The sequence below is a fragment of the Sinocyclocheilus grahami genome, unplaced genomic scaffold (genome assembly GCF_001515645.1).
Source record: "Sinocyclocheilus grahami isolate Dianchi unplaced genomic scaffold, SAMN03320097.WGS_v1.1 scaffold862.1, whole genome shotgun sequence".
Classification (NCBI taxonomy): domain Eukaryota; kingdom Metazoa; phylum Chordata; class Actinopteri; order Cypriniformes; family Cyprinidae; genus Sinocyclocheilus; species Sinocyclocheilus grahami.
In genome coordinates this window covers 410,980-430,415 of record NW_015506041.1, presented here as the reverse complement: position 1 = coordinate 430,415, position 19,436 = coordinate 410,980, and the positions used below count along the sequence as shown (strand labels likewise).

The following is a 19,436-nucleotide window of genomic DNA, read 5'->3' as shown; positions in this document are numbered from 1 at the left end:
ATATGGCTGAACTCTTTTCACAGAATGAAAGTGAGACAAAAACGTTTTTTATGCTTGTGTTTCTGTAGAGGAGATTACAATCTTAATAAACCCACAAAGAGCACATCTCTCTAGAGAAATCACACCATCTGTGGTCACACGTTATCAGTTAAATTACCATGAAAGTCTATTTACACTCACAAGATGACCCCTGTAGGATCATTGACCCTAACAAGTACATCATTTAAAATAAAACACACAAGCATACATATATAGACTAAAGTTGCTGTAAGAGGAGCCCTGTAGGCTTTAAGACAGAGCTGTCCAGTCCTGCTCCTGGAGGGCCAACATCATACAGATTTTAACTTTAACCAGTTCCATCACACTTGCCTAGAAGCTTCTAGTGAATTAGCTGGTTCAGGTGTGATTAATTAGGGTTGGAGCTAAACTCAGCGGGACAGTGGCCCTCCAGGAACAGGTTTGGACATCCCTGGCATAAGAATATTTTCTAGATTAAAATGTAGAGGCAAAAGTAAGATATTCATACATTGTTGGTGCTATTTTGAAATTTGAAATTAGTTAGACAGTGAAGGTAAGTTAAGAGTTATTCTTAAGTTATTCTTGAAGCATGCTATTTTTTTTATTTATTAAAAAAATCTAAGTAAAAACACAAAAATAGGTATTTTAAGGAATGTTCATGTTGTTAAACAATGAAAGCATATAGTTCCAGGAGCTGACAAGCTCCAAAAGAGCATAAAGTACACCTTTTTTTTTTATGTTACTTTTGATTTTTGACTTTTGTGCCATAATTCAAGTGTTTTGAAACTATACAATAGCTTTGTGCAAGAAACAGATGAAATTTAAATTGAGACTTTTTATTTAAAATTTTTACATTTAAATCTCTTCCTCCACGCTCTAATCTCATTTCAGTTTATGCAAATTCCGACTAATTCTAACTATTCAGACAGGCTGTAAAATATAGCAACACAATGAAACACATCTAGCAACACATCTGTTCCACTCCAGAAACTCTTGGAAGATCAAACATGCTGGTGCTGGGCAACAATGCCAAAAAATGCCTTATCTTGATGGACACATTCTTTATCACCTTCTAATTACAGGTGCATGTCCAGGCGGATTGATTACCTGTGCGGGCGGGTGATGTGGAGGGTTAGTGTTACAGTGAGCAGGGCACAGGGGGTCGGGGACCCGCGGACAGGTGCGGGTGGGGGTATTGGTTTGTGGGCAGTGTACTGACTCACTCCATTATTTATAAAGCTCAAGAAGATCTATCTCAAGAGACTATGACTACCAACGCACCTTCAGAAACTACCATCTACAATAACAGAAACAATACCATAATAATAATTTTTATTTTTTTCATGTGTAGCATGGTAGAGCCATGTTGTTTGAGTCCAGCTGTATATACATTTTTGGGTCTTTGAATAGTAACTTGGACATGCAAAAAAATAAGAAATCAGGAAGGGGGCCAACACTTTTTCACACCACTGTATATAGTATACTATGGTATTACCATCTGATTCATCACTGTATGGAAACAGCACTTACTTTTTAAAGGAGAAAAAAGGAGAAGGAGAAAAAAAAAATTCCTAAAGGAGAAATTTTACTCATATTGCTACATTCACAAAAACAATAAAATGTACACAACATCAATCAATAAAACCAACAACAACAACCAGTTTGAATCACTACTAAAATTTGTGCTTATACAGGAACAAATTATTTCTTATACCTTTTTAATTTACAGTGTGGAACTCCAGAAAGAAGCAATTCATGCTGTGAGTTTCTTGTCAACACCACACAAACAGTCTACTTAAAATACAGTGTCAGGTGCAAATGAGCACAAACCCATTTAATAAGTGAATTCAAAGTGAGTGAACTGTCTATATAGAAACCTAATCTAAATGAAATGGTTTATTTCAAGTCAAATAAAACATTTATTACATGAAATAATGTGAATGCAAAAGGTTACACCAACTAAAGTAAAAAGGGTCAGAACAGACAGAAACAGCTCCTTATGATAAAAGTGTACTACATGTGGCAAGATTATGATACTTCAATCAGTAGCTCAGCATGAATGATACTCTACCTCAAATCATGCAGCATACAGAGGAGAGGTGTACTAATACTTATCTAGAGACCTGACGTTGGTCTCTTTTGACAATAAGCTACAATAGGGGTAGGGTCAGTGAGCAACTTAAATTTAAGCAATCACCTACAACATACTAGCATCCACCAAGCAATGCATTAAAACACACAGAACACCTTAGCAATTGCATAGCAACTTTCTGCCACCCTTCACCACACCCTAGTATCATGAGAGCGGGTTTGCACAGGCAGGCATCCCAATTTTCCCTCAGAAAATGTAATTAGTTTTATTATAGTATTAATGTACAGTTACATTTATTCATTTAGCAAATGCTTTTATCCAAAGCGAATTTACATTAAATTAATTTACACTTAATTTGTAAAACTATAATTTTATATTATTATTATTATTATATTAATATAAACAGGGTTTGAAATGAACACCTGCCAAATGCAGGTAAAAATCAGCTGTGGCGGGTAACGTTGTCAAATCACTAGCCAATTTGGCAGGTTACTTTTCTTCATTAAATTCTTGGGGAAGTACTGAACTCGTGAGTCAACATGATACAGCCTAATTGTGCAGCATCTGTGCATACCTAGCTTACTTGAACATACCCTTCACTACGCAACAAATAATGACGCGCTGATTTCCTTTGCATTGAAGCAATAGCGAAGGATCAAAAACTGACTTGACACACTGTGATTTTCTTACTGTCCAGATGAACTCTCCTGATATCACGCACTTTGATCCCACCAATGTCTTAAATTTAGTTATATCAAATTTAAGGCCATAAAAGTCTTAAATGGTACAACAAAGTCTTAATTATGATTTCAAGACGTCATAAATTTGGTGATGGAAAGCCAAGAATTGCAATATAGCTTAATGTGGCAAATAAAATTTAAAAGGCTATGATAACATTGAATAATATGAGCGCTGCACGTTTCAAAGTCAGGTGCTGGGCTGTACAGCCGTTACCATGGAAACTGCTATATTATGCCACTCCAAAAGTGCTTCCTGCTAGCAGAGGATAAATGAGCATTTTCAATAAGCCCTTTTGCTGTTTTTGTGCAGACCAATGTGAAAATCAACCCATATTTTTACGCAGTAAACACTATATGTGAACCGGTGGATCGACAAGAAGCTAATGCATTTTAAAACAATTAAGACATTAATATATATTTAGATGTTATTAAATTCATATAATAATTGATTGGTAATAATTGCTTAAATTAATGTAATAATTTATACTTTTGACTTAATGGTTTAAAAGCTGAAATGTGTGCAAAAAACATTTTGCTTGTGTGAAAATCTGTAACTGAACTAATAGATTGCTAGATAGATAGATAGATAGATAGATAGATAGATAGATAGATAGATAGATAGATAGATAGATAGATAGATAGATAGATTGAACAAAATTATAAATGCAACACTTGTTTTTGCCCCCATTTTTCATGAGCTGAACTCAAAGATCTAAGACTTTTTCTATGTACACAAAAGGCCTATTTCTCTCAAATATTGTTCACAAATCTGTCTAAATCTGTGTTAGTGAGCACTTCTCCTTTGCCGAGATAATCCATCCACCTCACAGGTGTGGCATATCAAGATGCTGATTAGACAGCATGATTATTGCGCAGGTGTGCCTTAGGCTGGCCACAATAAAAGGCCACTCTAAAATGTGCAGTTTTATCACACAGCACAATGCCACAGATGTCGCAAGTTTTGAGGGAGCGTGCAATTGGCATGCTGACTGCAGGAACATCCACCAGAAATGTTGCCCGTGAATTGAATGTTAATTTCTCTACCATAAGCCGTCTCCAAAGGCATTTCAGAGAATTTGGCAGTACATCCAACCTGCTTCACAACCGCAGACCACATGTAACCACACCAGCCCAGGACCTCCACATCCAGCATCTTCACCTCCAAGATCGTCTGAGATCAGCCACCCGGACAGCTGCTGCAACAGTCGGTTTGCATAACCAAAGAATTTCTGCACAAACTGTCAGAAACCATCTCAGGGAAGCTCATCTGCATGCACGTCGTCCTCATCGGGGTCTCGACCTGACTGCAGTTCGTCGTCGTAAACCGACTTGCGTGGGCAAATTCTCACATTCGATGGTGTCTAGCACTTTGGAGAAGTGTTCTCTTCACGGATGAATCCCGGTTTTCACTGTACAGGGCAGATGGCAGACAGCGTGTATGGCATCGTGTGGGTGAGCGGTTTGCTGATGTCAATGTTGTGGATCGAGTGGCCCATGGTGGCAGTGGGGTTATGGTATGGGCAGGCGTATGTTATGGACAACGAACACAGGTGCATTTTATTGATGGCATTTTGAATGCACAGAGATACCGTGACGAGATCCTGAGGCCCATTGTTGTGCCATTCATCATCAATGCGCGGCCCCATGTTGCAAGGATCTGTACACAATTCCTGGAAGCTGAAAACATCCCAGTTCTTGCATGGCCAGCATACTCACCGGACATGTCACCCATTGAGCATGTTTGGGATGCTCTGGATCGGCATATATATTACAGCGTGTGCCAGTTCCTGCCAATATCCAGCAACTTCGCACAGCCATTGAAGAGGAGTGGACCAACATTCCACAGGCCACAGTCAACAACCTGATCAACTCTATGCGAAGGAGATGTGTTGCACTGCGTGAGGCAAATGGTGGTCACACCAGATACTGACTGGTTTTCGGACCCCCCCAGACCCCCCAATACAGTAAAACTGCACATTTTAGAGTGGCCTTTTATTGTGGCCAGCCTAAGGCACACCTGTGCAATAATCATGCTGTCTAATCAGCATCTTGATATGCCACACCTGTGAGGTAGATGGATTATCTCGGCAAAGGAGAAGTGCTCACTAACAGATTTAGACAGATTTGTGAACAATATTTGAGAGAAATAGGCCTTTTGTGTACATAGAAAAAGTCTTAGATCTTTGAGTTCAGCTCATGAAAAATAGGGGCAAAAACAAAAGTGTCGCGTTTATAATTTTGTTCAGTGTAGATAGACAGAATTAATTTTATTTGTCATAAAAAGTCTTAAATTGGATTTTTAAAATCATGCTGATATTCAGATTTTATAATAAATATATTTATATATATGAAGCTGTGACTGTCACGGCTGGATAGAGTGGCATACACAGGAAGAACAATTCAGAGCTTCTTTATTTAGACAAACTGAAGGAGAGCTTCAAAAAGTAAGTATTAAAACTGAAACATAACGTTAGCTCTAGAAACTCTGTTAGCTCTGAAGAGTAACAGTCCCTATCATAATCCTCTTTAGGAAGATCCAGCAAGACAGAGTGGTGTAGAGAGGCATGAGGTAAGGTATGCAACCTTGAGACCAGTCAATAAGATACTGAGATGAGAGAACAGAGTGCTCAGGTAAGTGACATCAGGTGTTCGTAATTAGTACTCAGGTGATTGTGAATGGATGTAGGTGGCTGGTGAATCTGTGACAGTATACCCTCCGCAGACGCCCGTGACCGACAGTGAGGACGACCGCGCCCCCTAGGAGCGGGACGATCTGGGTGCGACTGGTGGAAGTCGGAGAGGAGTGACGGATACAGAATATCATCCTTGTCCACCCATGATCTCTCTTCGGGACCGTACCCCTCTCATTCCATGAGATACTGGAGCCGGCCACCACCCTCGTCGGGAGTCTAGAATTTTTTGGACTCTGTAGATGGTATCGTTGGGGTCGACTTCGGGAGGAGGTGGTGGTATCTCGTGCTCTGCAGAAGGAGGGAGAAGTGGATTAGTGAATGGTTTTAACAAGGACACATGGAAGGTGGGTGAGATGCGGTAGGTATCTGGGAGTTGGAGTTCATATATTAACTCATTTATTTGCCTCGTGATAGGGAAAGGACCAACATAATGGGGACTCAGCTTCCTGCTAGGCAGCCGGAGACGAATATCCCGAGTGGAGAGCCAAACTCAGTCACCTGGTTGGTACACAGGCGTGGGTACGCGACGGGCATCAGCATAGTCTTTGTCTCCGAACTGCCCGCTGGAGATGGACATGTGCTGAGTCCCATACCCTCTCGCTCTCACGGAACCAGAAGTCAACCGCGGGGACTTCCAAGGGCTCGTTGGTTTGGGATGATAATCTGAGGAAAGGCTGACAGACACTCCCAGCAGACGGAAGAAACCACGCCAGACCCTGGCTATGAACTGTGGCCCTCTATCTGAAACGATATCTTCAGGGAGACCAAAGGGTCGAAAGACATGCTGGAAGAGAGCTTCGGCTGCTTCCAAAGCAGTGGGTAATCCACGTAAGGGGATTAGTTTACAGGTTTTGGAGAATCTATCCACCACGACAAATATGGTAGTGAATCTGTTAGAGGGTGGAAGATCAGTGGCGAAATCAATTCCAATGTGGGACCAGGGTCGGTGTGGAACATGTAAGGGAACCAGTTTTCCTGCAGGTAAACAGCATGGAGTGGATGTGATGGCGCAAACCGAACAACCCTTGACGTAGCGGGTGACATCCTGAGCCGTGCTGGGCCACCAGTATCTGTTCCAAAGGAGCGAGAGGGTTCGTTGGCTGCCTGGGTGACCGGATCCCGGAGAAGTGTGGATGGAGTCCAGAAGGGTGAGACGTAGAGTGGGTTATGTTAGAGTGGCGTCACGAATTTGGTCATTCACATCCCATGTGATTGGACATGCGAACACTGTGGGTAAGAGAATGGGTTCTGGGTTATCTGGTGATGGATCTGGTTGGTGAAGTCGTGATAAAGCATCTGCTTTGAGGTTCTTATGCCCAGGGCTGTACGTTACTGTGAATCGGAAACGGGTGAAGAATAAGGCCCATCAGGCTTGTCAGGGATTAAGACGCTTAGCTTCACAGATGTATTGGAGGTTCTTGTGATCAGTTATGACTTCAAAGGGATGTTGAGCCCCTTCCAACCAGTACAGTCACTCTTCCAGCGCGAGTTTGATGGCCAGTAACTCGTGGTTCCCGATGTCGTAATTTTGCTCTGCCGGGGACAGCTTCTTGGAGAAGTATGCGCATGGATGGAGTACGGGGGGTTCACCCTTCCATTGGGATAATACTGCACCTACTCCTAGAGTGGAAGCATCCACTTCCACCACAAACTGATGGTTAGTCCAGAAGGGTGAGACGTAGAGTGGTAGGTACATACAATCTCCCTTCCGGACCTCCCCGCGGAGCGGGTTCTGTTAGAGTGGCGGCACGAATTTGGTCATTCACATACCATGTGATTGGACATGTGAACACTGTGGGTGAGAGAATGGGTTCCGGGTTATCTGGTGATGGATCTGGTTGGTGAAGTCGTGATAAAGCATCTGCTTTGAGGTTCTTATGCCCAGGGCTGTACGTTACTGTGAATCGGAAACGGGTGAAGAATAAGGCCCATCAGGCTTGTCAGGGATTAAGACGCTTAGCTTCACAGATGTATTGGAGGTTCTTGTGATCAGTTATGACTTCAAAGGGATGTTGAGCCCCTTCCAACCAGTACAGTCACTCTTCCAGCGCGAGTTTGATGGCCAGTAACTTGTGGTTCCCGATGTCGTAATTTTGCTCTGCCGGGGACAGCTTCTTGGAGAAGTATGCGCATGGATGGAGTACGGGGGGGTTCACCCTTCCATTGGGATAATACTGCACCTACTCCTAGAGTGGAAGCATCCACTTCCACCACAAACTGATGGTTCGGATCTGGATGGGTTAGGGCTGGAGCGGTGCAGAAAGAGGGTTTGAACTGCAGAAAGGCCTGTCTGGCTTCAGGCGCCCAGAAGAGGGTCTTTGGCTTCTGACGGAGGAGAGAGGTAAGTGGAGCCGACCATTGACTATAATGGGCTATGAAGCGCCAATAGAAGTCTGCAAATCCCAGGAATCTCTGCAGCTCTTTGACCGTGGTGGGTTGCGGCCAATTCCTCACTGCTTCCACCTTGTTTTGGTCCATTTGGACTCCCTCTGGTGTGATTATGTAGCCCAGGAATTGAATTGTGGTCAGATGGAACTCACACCTTTTCCTGCTTGAGGTAGAGATGGTGCTCACGGAGAGGAAGAGGAAGATCTGCTAAACATGTCCTGAAACAGGATTCACTCCACCAAAGTATTCCCCCGGAGTTTCAGTGGATGTCTGGATGATGTTTAGCCACCCAGGACGATATCTACTGTAGCCTCCTCCAGCACCAAGAACAAAATCCGTTCAGCATGGAGGTTTCCAATGCGAAGAGTGACTTCCGGAGTGCGATGGTGCACCAACCCCTTGCTCAGCAGTTTTCCTTGTATATTGGAGATTTGGTAGATGGTGGAATTACAGTGTTGAGGGAGCTTGATTTGTGTGAGACTGATGGAGGAGATAAAATGTCCTGAAGCTCCCGAATCCACTGAGACCTTGACTGGAAAAGAGTGGTTTATATACATTAGAAGGGCATCAATGTGAGGCAGACTTGAGACATAAGGATGAAGTGCTCCTGGGACCCACAGTACAGACAGAGCCCTTGGGTGATTCGGCGAGCCCGTTCCGTGGTTGATAGACGATAATAGTTAGTTTGCATCGGCATGGGTGCTGGAGGAGCATTACTCTGTGAGGTGGCAGCAGAGGAGGAATCCTCGATGTGACAAGCGGTTATATGTTGGGAGATGTGCAGCGCTTTTTGCAGAAAGCTCTCTAGTCATACGGTGTCTTCATAGATGGACATTTGCTATCTGATTGAAGGATTAGTCCATGTCGGAACGCTGATAGAAGGGCCATTTCGTTCCATCCGCTGCTTGCCGTGAGGGTACGGAATAGAACTGTATAGTCATGGATGGACATATTCTCTTGCCATGGTCAAAAGAGCTCATCGTGCACGGAGACCACCGAGGTAGTTTTGCCAAACACCTCGCGGAAATCATCAATGAAGGCATCATAGGAGCGCACTAGGGGACTGCGCGAATTCTAGAGAGCTTCGACCCATTGCAGCGCCCTTCCAGACAGTAGTGACATGATGAATGCGATCTTCGTTTGATCATTCACAAACTGATGGGGTTGTAATTTGAAGTATAGTAAACACTGGAGTAGAAAACTGCTGCAGGCGGCCGCCTCACCGGAGTAGATTGCAGGTTTGGCCATGAGACATGCAGAGGCCGATGGCCTGACGGGAGGAGGCTGAAGGATTCGCGGAGTGCTTGAACCAGTTCGGTGAAGGGATCTGGGGTGAGTGGTCTCTGTGCCTCCATAGCGAGCTAAAATCTGTACATTTTCACTTCTGTTTTGAGGGACTGGTCTTCTGTTATGGCTGGATAGAGAGGCATACACAGGAAGAACGATTCAGAGCTTCTTTATTTACACAAACTGAAGGAGAGCTTCAAAAGGTAAGTATTAAAACTGAAACATAACTTTAGCTCTAGAAACTGAAGAGTAACAGTCCTTATCTTAATCCTCTTTAGGAAGATCCAGCAAGATGGCGGGAGACACAGAGCCATGGAGATCCAGAGTGGTGTAGAGAGGCATGAAGTAAGGTATGCAATCTTGAGACCAGTCAATGAGATACTGAGGTGAGTGAACAGATATAGTGCTCAGATAAGTGACATCAGGTGTTCGTAATTAGTACTCAGGTGATTGTGAACGGGTGTAGGTGGCTGGTGTGGCTGATGTGGCTGGTGAATCTGTGACAATGACAGTTAATCTGGTTTATTTCAGTTTTTTATTTTTTTGGCTAGTAGAAGCTATGAATGGCTGGTAACTTAAAAATGTAGTAGTCAAATTGGCTGGTGAGTGAAAAAGTTAATTTCAGACCCTGAATATAATATATAAATATTTAATAATAATATATATAGAACATTTATGTTTATATAGTTTTTATTATTTTCGTTTTAGTTTTAGTTATTTTAGTACATCAAATTAAACTAAATGAAAATGACAAATGTTTCCTAAGGAGCTGTTTGAATCAAATAAGTTAAAGTTTTTTCTATTTTATTTTACTTTATTTCAGTTCACATTTATTCTATTTCAAGTAACAAAAAAAACTGTTTTTATGGTTTTACTTTTAGTTTCAGTTAACTATAATAAGGGGCCTGTTTTTACATTAGCTAAAATCTTACCTTATTGGTAACGTATACGGCAACATCAGTCTTGATATACTATAGGCAATACATGTCATATATTTCTTTTCCATATAGGTATTAGTGGGGTAACTTCAAGTAGTCCTGTGTCATGTGATGGCTGAAAAACGACACACTATGAAGGCATGCAGTACCAGGCTGAAAGCACAACTCTTCTGCACTTCTTACTTAATGTGCCTAATGTGTGAAACATGCTTAAGTTTATCCCCAATATATTTTTGTAATAAATATTAAATATTTTGTGAAAAGAAAAAAAAATACAAAAAATAATAAATGGTAAAAATACCACCATACACACACACACACACACACAACAAGCACATTTAGCCCAGCACACAGCATTGTTTTGTACATTCGGTAAGCTGTCCAATCAGGTTGTGACCTTATGCTTATGCCTTTTGTTTTGAATCTTTAGGTTCTGTGTTAAAAATAGCAGTGTGAATGCTAAGCAAACTAAAGCATTTATTAACTAAAGTAATTATTTTCTTTTTTGGTCTGGACCAAAAGAACCAAGAGAACCGAACTACAAATGTGAACACACCCTAAATGAACCGGTTTAATTCAAGTTATTATGCTCCATATGAATGAATCGGCCTGAATAAATTATTTTTGCTCCAACAAATGTAATTTTTAAGTGTCAGAACAGTTAGAAACTGGTAAGCTAACAACTGAACACTTTTATTTTTGACAGTCTACTTGGCTTAACAGCTTAATGTAGCTCAAACAGGATAAGGTTGTAGGTTTGATAGGGAAAGCACCGCTCATAGGACATTTATTTTCCAAACAGTCACATTATGCACAACAGCCTAATAAATAAAATTGCCAGATTCATGTTGATCTGTTTTGGATAAAACTGAATGCATTTTTAGTGCCACTCATTGGACAATTCATTTTTAAAGTATCCTGAAAGTGCAAGAAGCAACATAATATCATTTTGCAGAAATATGCAGCAAATGCCTACTGTTAGGCGACCACTGGTACAAGACCACGAGAACTACGAGTCCTCGGCTTAATCTGACTTGTGTTGCAGTCTGAAATTAAACCACACCATGCTGGTTTTGTCTGACCAGAGGAGAACTGCTTTCCGCTGTCGCCTTTGGCTTGCTTATTGCTCTGGCAATATTGTCGACTTGATTGCAGAGACACTATTTGGACGGAACTGAGTTGAATGATGACATCACTGAATCAATGATGACCTGACTTTAGCTGAAAAAAAGACTCTTTGTTATTGTCCTCTTGCATCATTGACAAACTATTTTCCTGTTTGACTCTGTAAAGCTGCTTTGACACAATCAGCATTGTATAAAGCACTATACAAATAAAGGTGACTTGACTAGACTTGACTACAACTTTTTCAACTCATTTCATGTGCTGCTCTCTTAGCTCAGCTGCAGTAAAGTTGTAACTCAGGAAAATATTAATGTGTATGGAATATTCTTTCGAGGGAAAAGCTGTTTTGAGCTGTGTTTCTGCTCTCAGCCTCTCCTGCGTTGCGGAGCTGCTGGTTTGTGTGTGTGTGTGTGTGTGTGTGAGAGAGAGAGAGAGAGAGAGAGAGAGAGAGAGAGCGTGCGTGTGTGAATGCTGGTGATGTCACACTGGTGTGGGTCATTTGAAGGTTAGCTGCCTCGGAAGGGTTCACAGAAAGTTCACTCGCATATATTAGGCAACTCAATCTTTCATTGTGTCGGAATGAACTAGTAGGAAATGAGCTGCACGCAGGCAGGAGCCGAAATCCGTCATTGCGCGTTATAAACGCGATATATTTATAAAGGCATCCTTCGTTATAGAGAAGCGCTGTCGCTAACCGGAACGGGACACAGCACCGAGTGGAAACGTATTTATGTCCGTTTAGCGATCGTTTTTATTTTGAAAAAGCAGGAAAACCGCGAGTGATGATCGGGATGTATCGCATGATTTCTGGTGACTGTGTGGAAACAGAGAGAGATTCGCGCGTGCTAAAACACAGTGAGAGTTTGATGGAGTTTCTGTGAACAAATGAAGGACAACCAGACTGATATTTAATTATTTTATTCTTCAGTGAAATAAAGTGCACGATGTTTGACTGTATGGATGTGTTATCGGGACACATGCTGGAGTTTTACTCGTCCAGTTCCTCGTCGTGTATGTTACAGGAGAAAGCGCTCAAAGCGTGCTTCAGCTGGCAACACCGACGCACCAAACACTGTAGGTCTATACTTGTATTCCCTTATTATCTTTTTTCTTCTTCTTTTACAATGATTCATATGCGTGGCGTTTAATTCGTGATAAATCAGCCTTTAATTCCCATTTGCAATTATTCATTTTAATAAAGGGTTCATATTAATTAACAGTACCAAAAAGTGCCATGGTAATCCACTGTACCAATGTAGTTCAGTGGTATTATGCTAGAATACCATGGCGTTACCATCTGATACAATCACCCATAGCACAGTAATATTACTATGTTTTGTTGATGACTTACCATGGTAATGCGATGGTTTGGACATATATGGAGTTATTTAAACTGTGGTAATCATTCAGTGACTTATATATTGCCATCTGATACCATCAATGTATCATGGTCATAATGACACCTCTATATACACACACACACACACACACACACACACCGTAGAAATTATGTTTACAATTATACAAATTATGATACAATGATAAATTACACTATACATTAGTAAGAACAGGGGAAAAAAGTATTCATATAAGCGACTCTGTCTATGGTACTACAGTATTACTGTGTGTTTTGTTTTTCGTTATTTATTTATTTATAAAATTTCTGTAAATTTAAATTAAACGTGGTACCTATATCATGGTATGCTATTTTGGTCATCATTCAAAAGTACAGTATTTATAAAAGTAGCATGGTATTGCAGTTTCACTGCTTCAGTACTTTTTGAGGTCATCCTTTACATTACTGTAGGTGGAGCTGCTTGTAACTACATGCTATTCTTTTTACTATTGTAATTACTAGCAATGTTTTTTTAGCATGGAACCTGTTTAGTGAAGTGTTACCTAACATTTTAGTGATCAGTTAATGTCTGATCAGTAAAGGGCTAATGAAGAATTAAATATTGGCTATTATTTATAGCAGAATGTTAGTAAATGAAACATGTAGCCTACATGTCATAAAGCTTCTCACTTTCTACAAGTTTAGGTTCTGTAACAAGTCCGAGTTCCTTTATGGTGTGTAGCAAAATGTAAATACCTGGAACATGCCTATGATGTCCAAAAACACAGTCCACCTGAATTTTAGATGCAGCCGAACACTACATATCTGCACTGTGTGCAACCTGTTTCCCCTCTGTGATTTATGATCGGTGCAGCAGCTTTAGGAATGTACTCTGTAAACATTCATGACTTTGACACCCACCGGCCCAGCCCCGCACACAAACAGAAAAGACCCCTGAAACCGACTTTTTAAACACAACTATATTCGTTAAAAAAATTTTTTTTATCTGAGCTTGCTTGAGCACTCATTTATTGAGAAAGCATATCCTCCACGCAAGTCATCCAAATGTCTGTTTGGTCCTTTACCGTCAAAAGCACTATTTATTTTTGCGTCCTAATGGCCCTCGTGAAGATAGCACTGAGTGCACACTCACTGTCATTTCCCCGGCCATATTTGCTCAGTGGACACAAATCAAAGCAAAGTGGCCCTTATCGGACGGCAAACATCTGACGGTGTCAACAGCCCACTCAAGCTCCCTGAGATGCCTGTGTTCACGCTGTACCGGGGCGATTACCACAATCTATTCACTCAGTGTGACTGAATAACATTTGATTTACTGGATGACTCGCATTATATAGTCTTCTAGAGCAGTATCTTGAACTTTCCCCAGACCTACTGGATCTTGACTAAGGCTAAAATACAACTGCACTTAAGTAAAACAAAGTCTGTACTACGTTACTATGAAATGGAAATTGGCATAATTTTCACACATCATTATGTCTTGTATATTGTGTTCTTTGGTTCAGCAGCTATGAGTTATTAAATTATTTTCTATAGGCCACCTGATTCTTTAGTAATCACACAATCTAAATGTGTTTATTCGCATCTCAGTGAATTAGAAAATGATCATCATTAGTGTGTATTGGTAAATTGCTCAGATAAAACAGCTTGTGTTCATCTGTGGTGCAATGAATTGAGAGCGAGAATGAATTGGTGCAAAGATAAAAAGGATGAGTTTGCCCTTATTTATTTATTGTAATTTTATATTTGTTATGGTAAAATCTTTTTTTTTATTATTCATGTTCAAATAAGACTCCATTTAATTCTTATTCTCATTTCACTAGGGTCAGCTGACCTTATTTTGGATAATGGAAACCTTTACCATATTAATTATGGACATGGAAATTGTGAGTTTGCTAAAAACAGCTGCCCCCTCTGATCATATTTTTAGTCATGAGAAATAGAATATAATAGTGTTCTCTATCTACATGATGCTCAGTGCCTTAAATTAGGAAGAAATCTTTAAGAGTCTAGATCTAGTGGAGATTCTTCTTGAAAATAATCATAGTTTCTTGTTTGAAATAATACTAACTGAATAAAAACCTTAAGTTATTGACAGTTCAACGTATGGAAGCAAACTCATTTCATTCATTCATTGAATTCTTATTTTATTGTAAAGTACAGTAATAACATTAATATGAATATTCATATCAAAATACATATTTTTTAAGTTAATTCATAAAGTAGCATCCTGACTGTAGAAGACATAGTCCCTGGCATGTAAACCAAGGTTATTAGTTAGATTCTATCTGTGTTGAGTAAAGACATATGCATTAACTAGTTAACAGGTGTTTCATGTCATACCTGTGACTAGCAGTGGTCAACTGATATGGATTTTTCAGTAGTTGACAATGCACAACTGTACAATTTGAAATGTACAGAATATTTTTACTTTACATGACATATATAAATATTTTGAAACAATTGCATGATCCATTTGTGCATTATTCACTATATAGGGAAATTGCAGACTCAATATTCAACAATATTTTATTGCTGATTAGTATTGCAATTTATGTAATACTTGTAATTGTGATTCGATGATACAATATATTTCGCACATTTGTAACTGCATCTTGCTTCACAAAAAACAAGAACAGTTATGTACTTCAACTTTGCTATGTATTTTGAATGTGCTGATTTTTTTTCACCCTCTGAGAATTACTGGGCAATTTTCTTCAATACTTACTTTGTTTTTCCATTGCATTGTTTGCATATTGCTGTGATAGCAGCGTTTTTTGTCACAATCTGTGCATATGCATTTAGACAAAAAAATACAGCTTCCTATATACAGTACCATTCTAGTATAATAAAAAATGATATTTTGTCAAAGCAACAAAATTGTTTTGAATCTATATTTTTGCTTGCAAGGTTTGTGGTTATTTTCAAAATGTACAGATACCATCCTACTCACTATATACACTTAGTGAACACTTTTTAGCCACTTGTTACTGTATTGTGTTATGACATATAGCAAATAACAAAATAAATGAAGAAATAACATATAGCAAATTACAAAATAATAATAATAAAAAAAATGCTGTGTGAGACAGTCCTCAAATCTTTCTTATAGTGACTTATGAGCTGTAGACTACACAGCTGTCAGTTTATTTGCCATAACCTAGTCCAAATCCTTCTCTCTGTTCAAGTCAACCAGATTTGAGATATTTGGGAAACCTATCTAATATAATTTAAGCAGTTCAACACAACAAATTTGTGCTGGGCTCAAAACGACAGTATTCCCAGACCACCAGTCTGTCATCAGAGCTCTTAGCTATGTTTGAACCCTTTAGCCTCAGCATGTAAAAACATCATAAGAGGCATTTGGAAAGATTAGAGCAAGATGTTCATACACCTCCCTCCATTATGCTAGTGTGATATGTGCTAATTACGACCACTGCTCGCTCGCTCTCTGTTTTTCTCTCTTTTTAGCGCTTCACAGGCAGACTTGAAAGCCCATTGGCACAGTGTGCATCTGTGATGTGACGCCTGTACTGCGGGAATAAAAAAGCTCTAACACAACTTTGAAATGGGATGAAGCTGCATGTAATATATAGATGATGGTTGTTAAGGGAGGGCCTTGCTGTTATGATTGCTCATACTCAGGGTTAGTGATTTGAACAAACCCCTTTAAAGTAATAAAACTTAGGTATATAACTCACCATTTGTGCTACAAACATGACACGGTACTTAATGTTTATTTATTATAAAAAAGGTAAACCAACTGTAGGAGGAGGTGCAACCAAAAATAAAAAACCAAAGAGGTGTAACAAGTCATGTGTCAGCCATCCTGAGGGCCTGAGGATGGCCGAAACTTTAATTGTTTTTGACCAATAAAATTTAAGTTTAATTTATAATAATTGAAGTATGCATAAGGAAAAATGTTTGAGGTGCTAGTCAACATTCAAATTTTTCCACAGTTTCTCATCACATTTGAGCTTTTAGGCAGTTCATCCTGTGGTGTAAATTATTTTTAAAAATACAAATATATGCAAGAGTTAGGAAAATGTCAACTACGTATTTGCTGAAATCCTACGAGTGTAACCATTTTGGCGTGTCTTAATTATAGTAAGTGAAGATCACCTTTCTCTACTCTTCTCTACTACTATGCAGCCTAGCAGCACATTGTTACAGCAGCTTTTAAAGAATTAAAATGAAACCTTCCACATCTCTCTGTTTGCATTATTCATAATTTTCCCCCCTCTCTCTTTGTTTTACGGGCTTTTTTCCAGCAGGATCCGTCTTAATGTCATAGTTTACTTTAGGGTCTTTGAAGGGTTCTGCACCTGTTGAGCTGAAGGATGGAGTAAGTGGTTGGGCAGTGCATCTGACACAGTTCTGGGTGGGCCATGCAGAGTCATTAGAAAAGTAGCAGAGAATTCATATAAGTAACATCTTAATCTGTTGACTGATATTTGATATTTGACAAGAAGGGGGCATTTTCAGTTTCAGTGAACCTTAGTGCAGATTTGCAGATATTGCACTTTTTTTTAAAGTTTAACTAATGGCATTTAATATAAATCATAAAGTACATTTTCACTTAATAGTTGAGCAACTAGAAGCTTGTATTAGACAAGAATGGGACAACATTCCTATTCTTAAACTTGAGCAACTTGTCTCCTCAGTCCCCAGATGTTTGCAGACTGTTATAAAAAGAAGAGGGGATGCCACACAGTGGTAAACATGGCCTTGTCCCAACTTTTTTGAGATGTGTTGATGCCATGAAATTTAAAATCAACTTATTTTTCCCTTAAAATGATAAATTTTCTCAGTTTAAACATTTGATATGTCATCTATGTTGTATTCTGAATAAAATATTGAAATTTGAAACTTCCACATCATTGCATTCTGTTTTTATTCACAATTTGTACAGTGTCCCAACTTTTTTGGAATCGGGTTTGTAAATAGCATGCAATTGTCAGACTGTCTGTGTTGTGTTTTTCTCCCCATGTGCCTTCCATGACCTAGTTTTCCCTCGTGTGTGACATGCCCATATATGGTTTCCTTCCTGTTTCTGTTGTGTTTCTTTGAGTCCAGGTGTGTCTCGTCATCCCCTCTTTTAGTCGTGTACTTAAGCCCAGTGTTTCCTGTGTCTAGCGTGCTGTGTTAAACATCTAATTTCAGTGCTACATGTGTGTGTCTCCTGGCTACCCTGTGTTTCCCTCCAGTTTGGATCATTAAAGACTGTTTTCCTTCAACTCCTTTGTCTCTGTGCTCATTCATTCCTCCACAGTAGCAGTTGTGACAACTACTGTACTGTACTACAGTTGTGAGAACACCGCACCGACTAAATAGTTTATTTGCATTGTTCCCCTCCGTTTATTTTTTGCGTTTGTTTTCTGTTTTCCCTGTGTGCCCCATGGATTCCCTCACTGTAAGGTTTACCTCCCTTGCCAGCAAGGACCTTTCCCTCTTGGAGTATGCTATGGAGTTCAGCCAGCTCGCCATTTTAACGGTGTTCGACAACGCTGTGCTGAACTCCCCGTTCTGGATCAGGGCCAACTACTACCGCCCCGTCGACCTCCCAGACACCACCGGACTGTGCTGGAGGTAGGCAATCATCCGGTGTCTGGAAAGCGTCTACCCCCAATCCAGAACACAGCCAGACCCAGTGCCCAGCCCACCATCTCCCCGCTGCACGGAGCTTAAGCCCGAGCCCACCGCGACAGACGAGCCATCGCTGCAAGGAGTGGCAGAGCTGAGGATCGGCCGTGGTGCCGGAGCTGCTTATGAAGACCAGATGCGAGAGCCGGCTTCAACGCCCGCCACGAGGGAGAAAGCCGTGGACCGAGTGAGCGCGGAGAGGAGCTCCACCCCCTGCACCATGGCTGAGGGTGAGCTGAGAAAGGATTTGGGTGAAGGGAAAGCGGAGGAAAACTTAATTGACTGATATACCGACCTGCCCCCTTTCCTCCCTCGGTGGCCTCTGTCCCTCCCGTTCCTGAGTTTAGCCCAGAGAGGGCACCTGTTCCCACGTCCAGTCCAGAGAGGGCTCCTGTCCCCAAGTTAAGCTGGGAGAGCCCAGAGGCTTACAAATGCCCACCCACCCACTCCTGCCTCTTCCACCGCTGTCGTCTGCCAGCCCCTCTGCTCGCCCTCAGCCCACCATCAGTTTGGTGCGAGCTCCGCGGGTCTGCCATCCTCCATCGTCACAGTGGTTGCAGAATCTCTGGCCTCCGCCTCCAGCCTCTTAAGCCCCGGACTCCACCTCGGCCCATCGACCCAGCGGCTCCACCATGGCTCCACCGGGCTCCCTCGTCCCTCCGGCTCCACCTTGGTCTGTGGTCGACCATCCTTTACCTCGGGACTCCACTCCTCCGGCTATGCCTCGTCCCTCCGTCTCCATCAGGCTCTTCCTTCCCTTCGGCTTTTAGTCCAGGTGTGTCTCTCGTCATCCCCTCGTTTCCTGTGTCTAGCGTGCTGTGTTAAATGTCTAATCCCGATGCTACATGTGTGTGTCTCCTGGCTACCCTGTGTTTCCCTCCAGTTTGGATCATTAAAGACTGTTTTCCTTCAACTCCTTCGTCCCTCCACAGTAGCAATTGTGACAGCAATGTAGTGTTCCAATGTATATATTTTTAAAGTATATTACTTCTGAAATAAATGCTTTTTTTTAACATTATGGTAAAGTGTACTTCTTTTTCACAAGGGCACTCATGCTTTCTACTTCTCATATTATTTTCAACATTAGACATAAGGGCTTTTCAAACTGCACTTAACCCCAGGTTATTGTCATTCAAAACACCGCTTTTAACTCCG

General features: G+C 41.0%; 1 protein-coding gene across 1 annotated transcript in view; it reads left to right on the top strand.

Moving 5' to 3' along the window:
- Positions 1 to 11,826: 11,826 nt before the first annotated feature.
- The window catches only part of LOC107563215 (retinoic acid receptor beta-like), a 105,417-nt gene continuing 97,807 nt past the window's right edge, over positions 11,827 to 19,436 (top strand). The window contains exon 1 of the mRNA XM_016248029.1: positions 11,827 to 12,355. Coding sequence (XP_016103515.1) covers positions 12,226 to 12,355 — 130 coding nt within the window. The 5' untranslated portion in view covers positions 11,827 to 12,225. The remainder of the gene's footprint in view (positions 12,356 to 19,436) is intronic.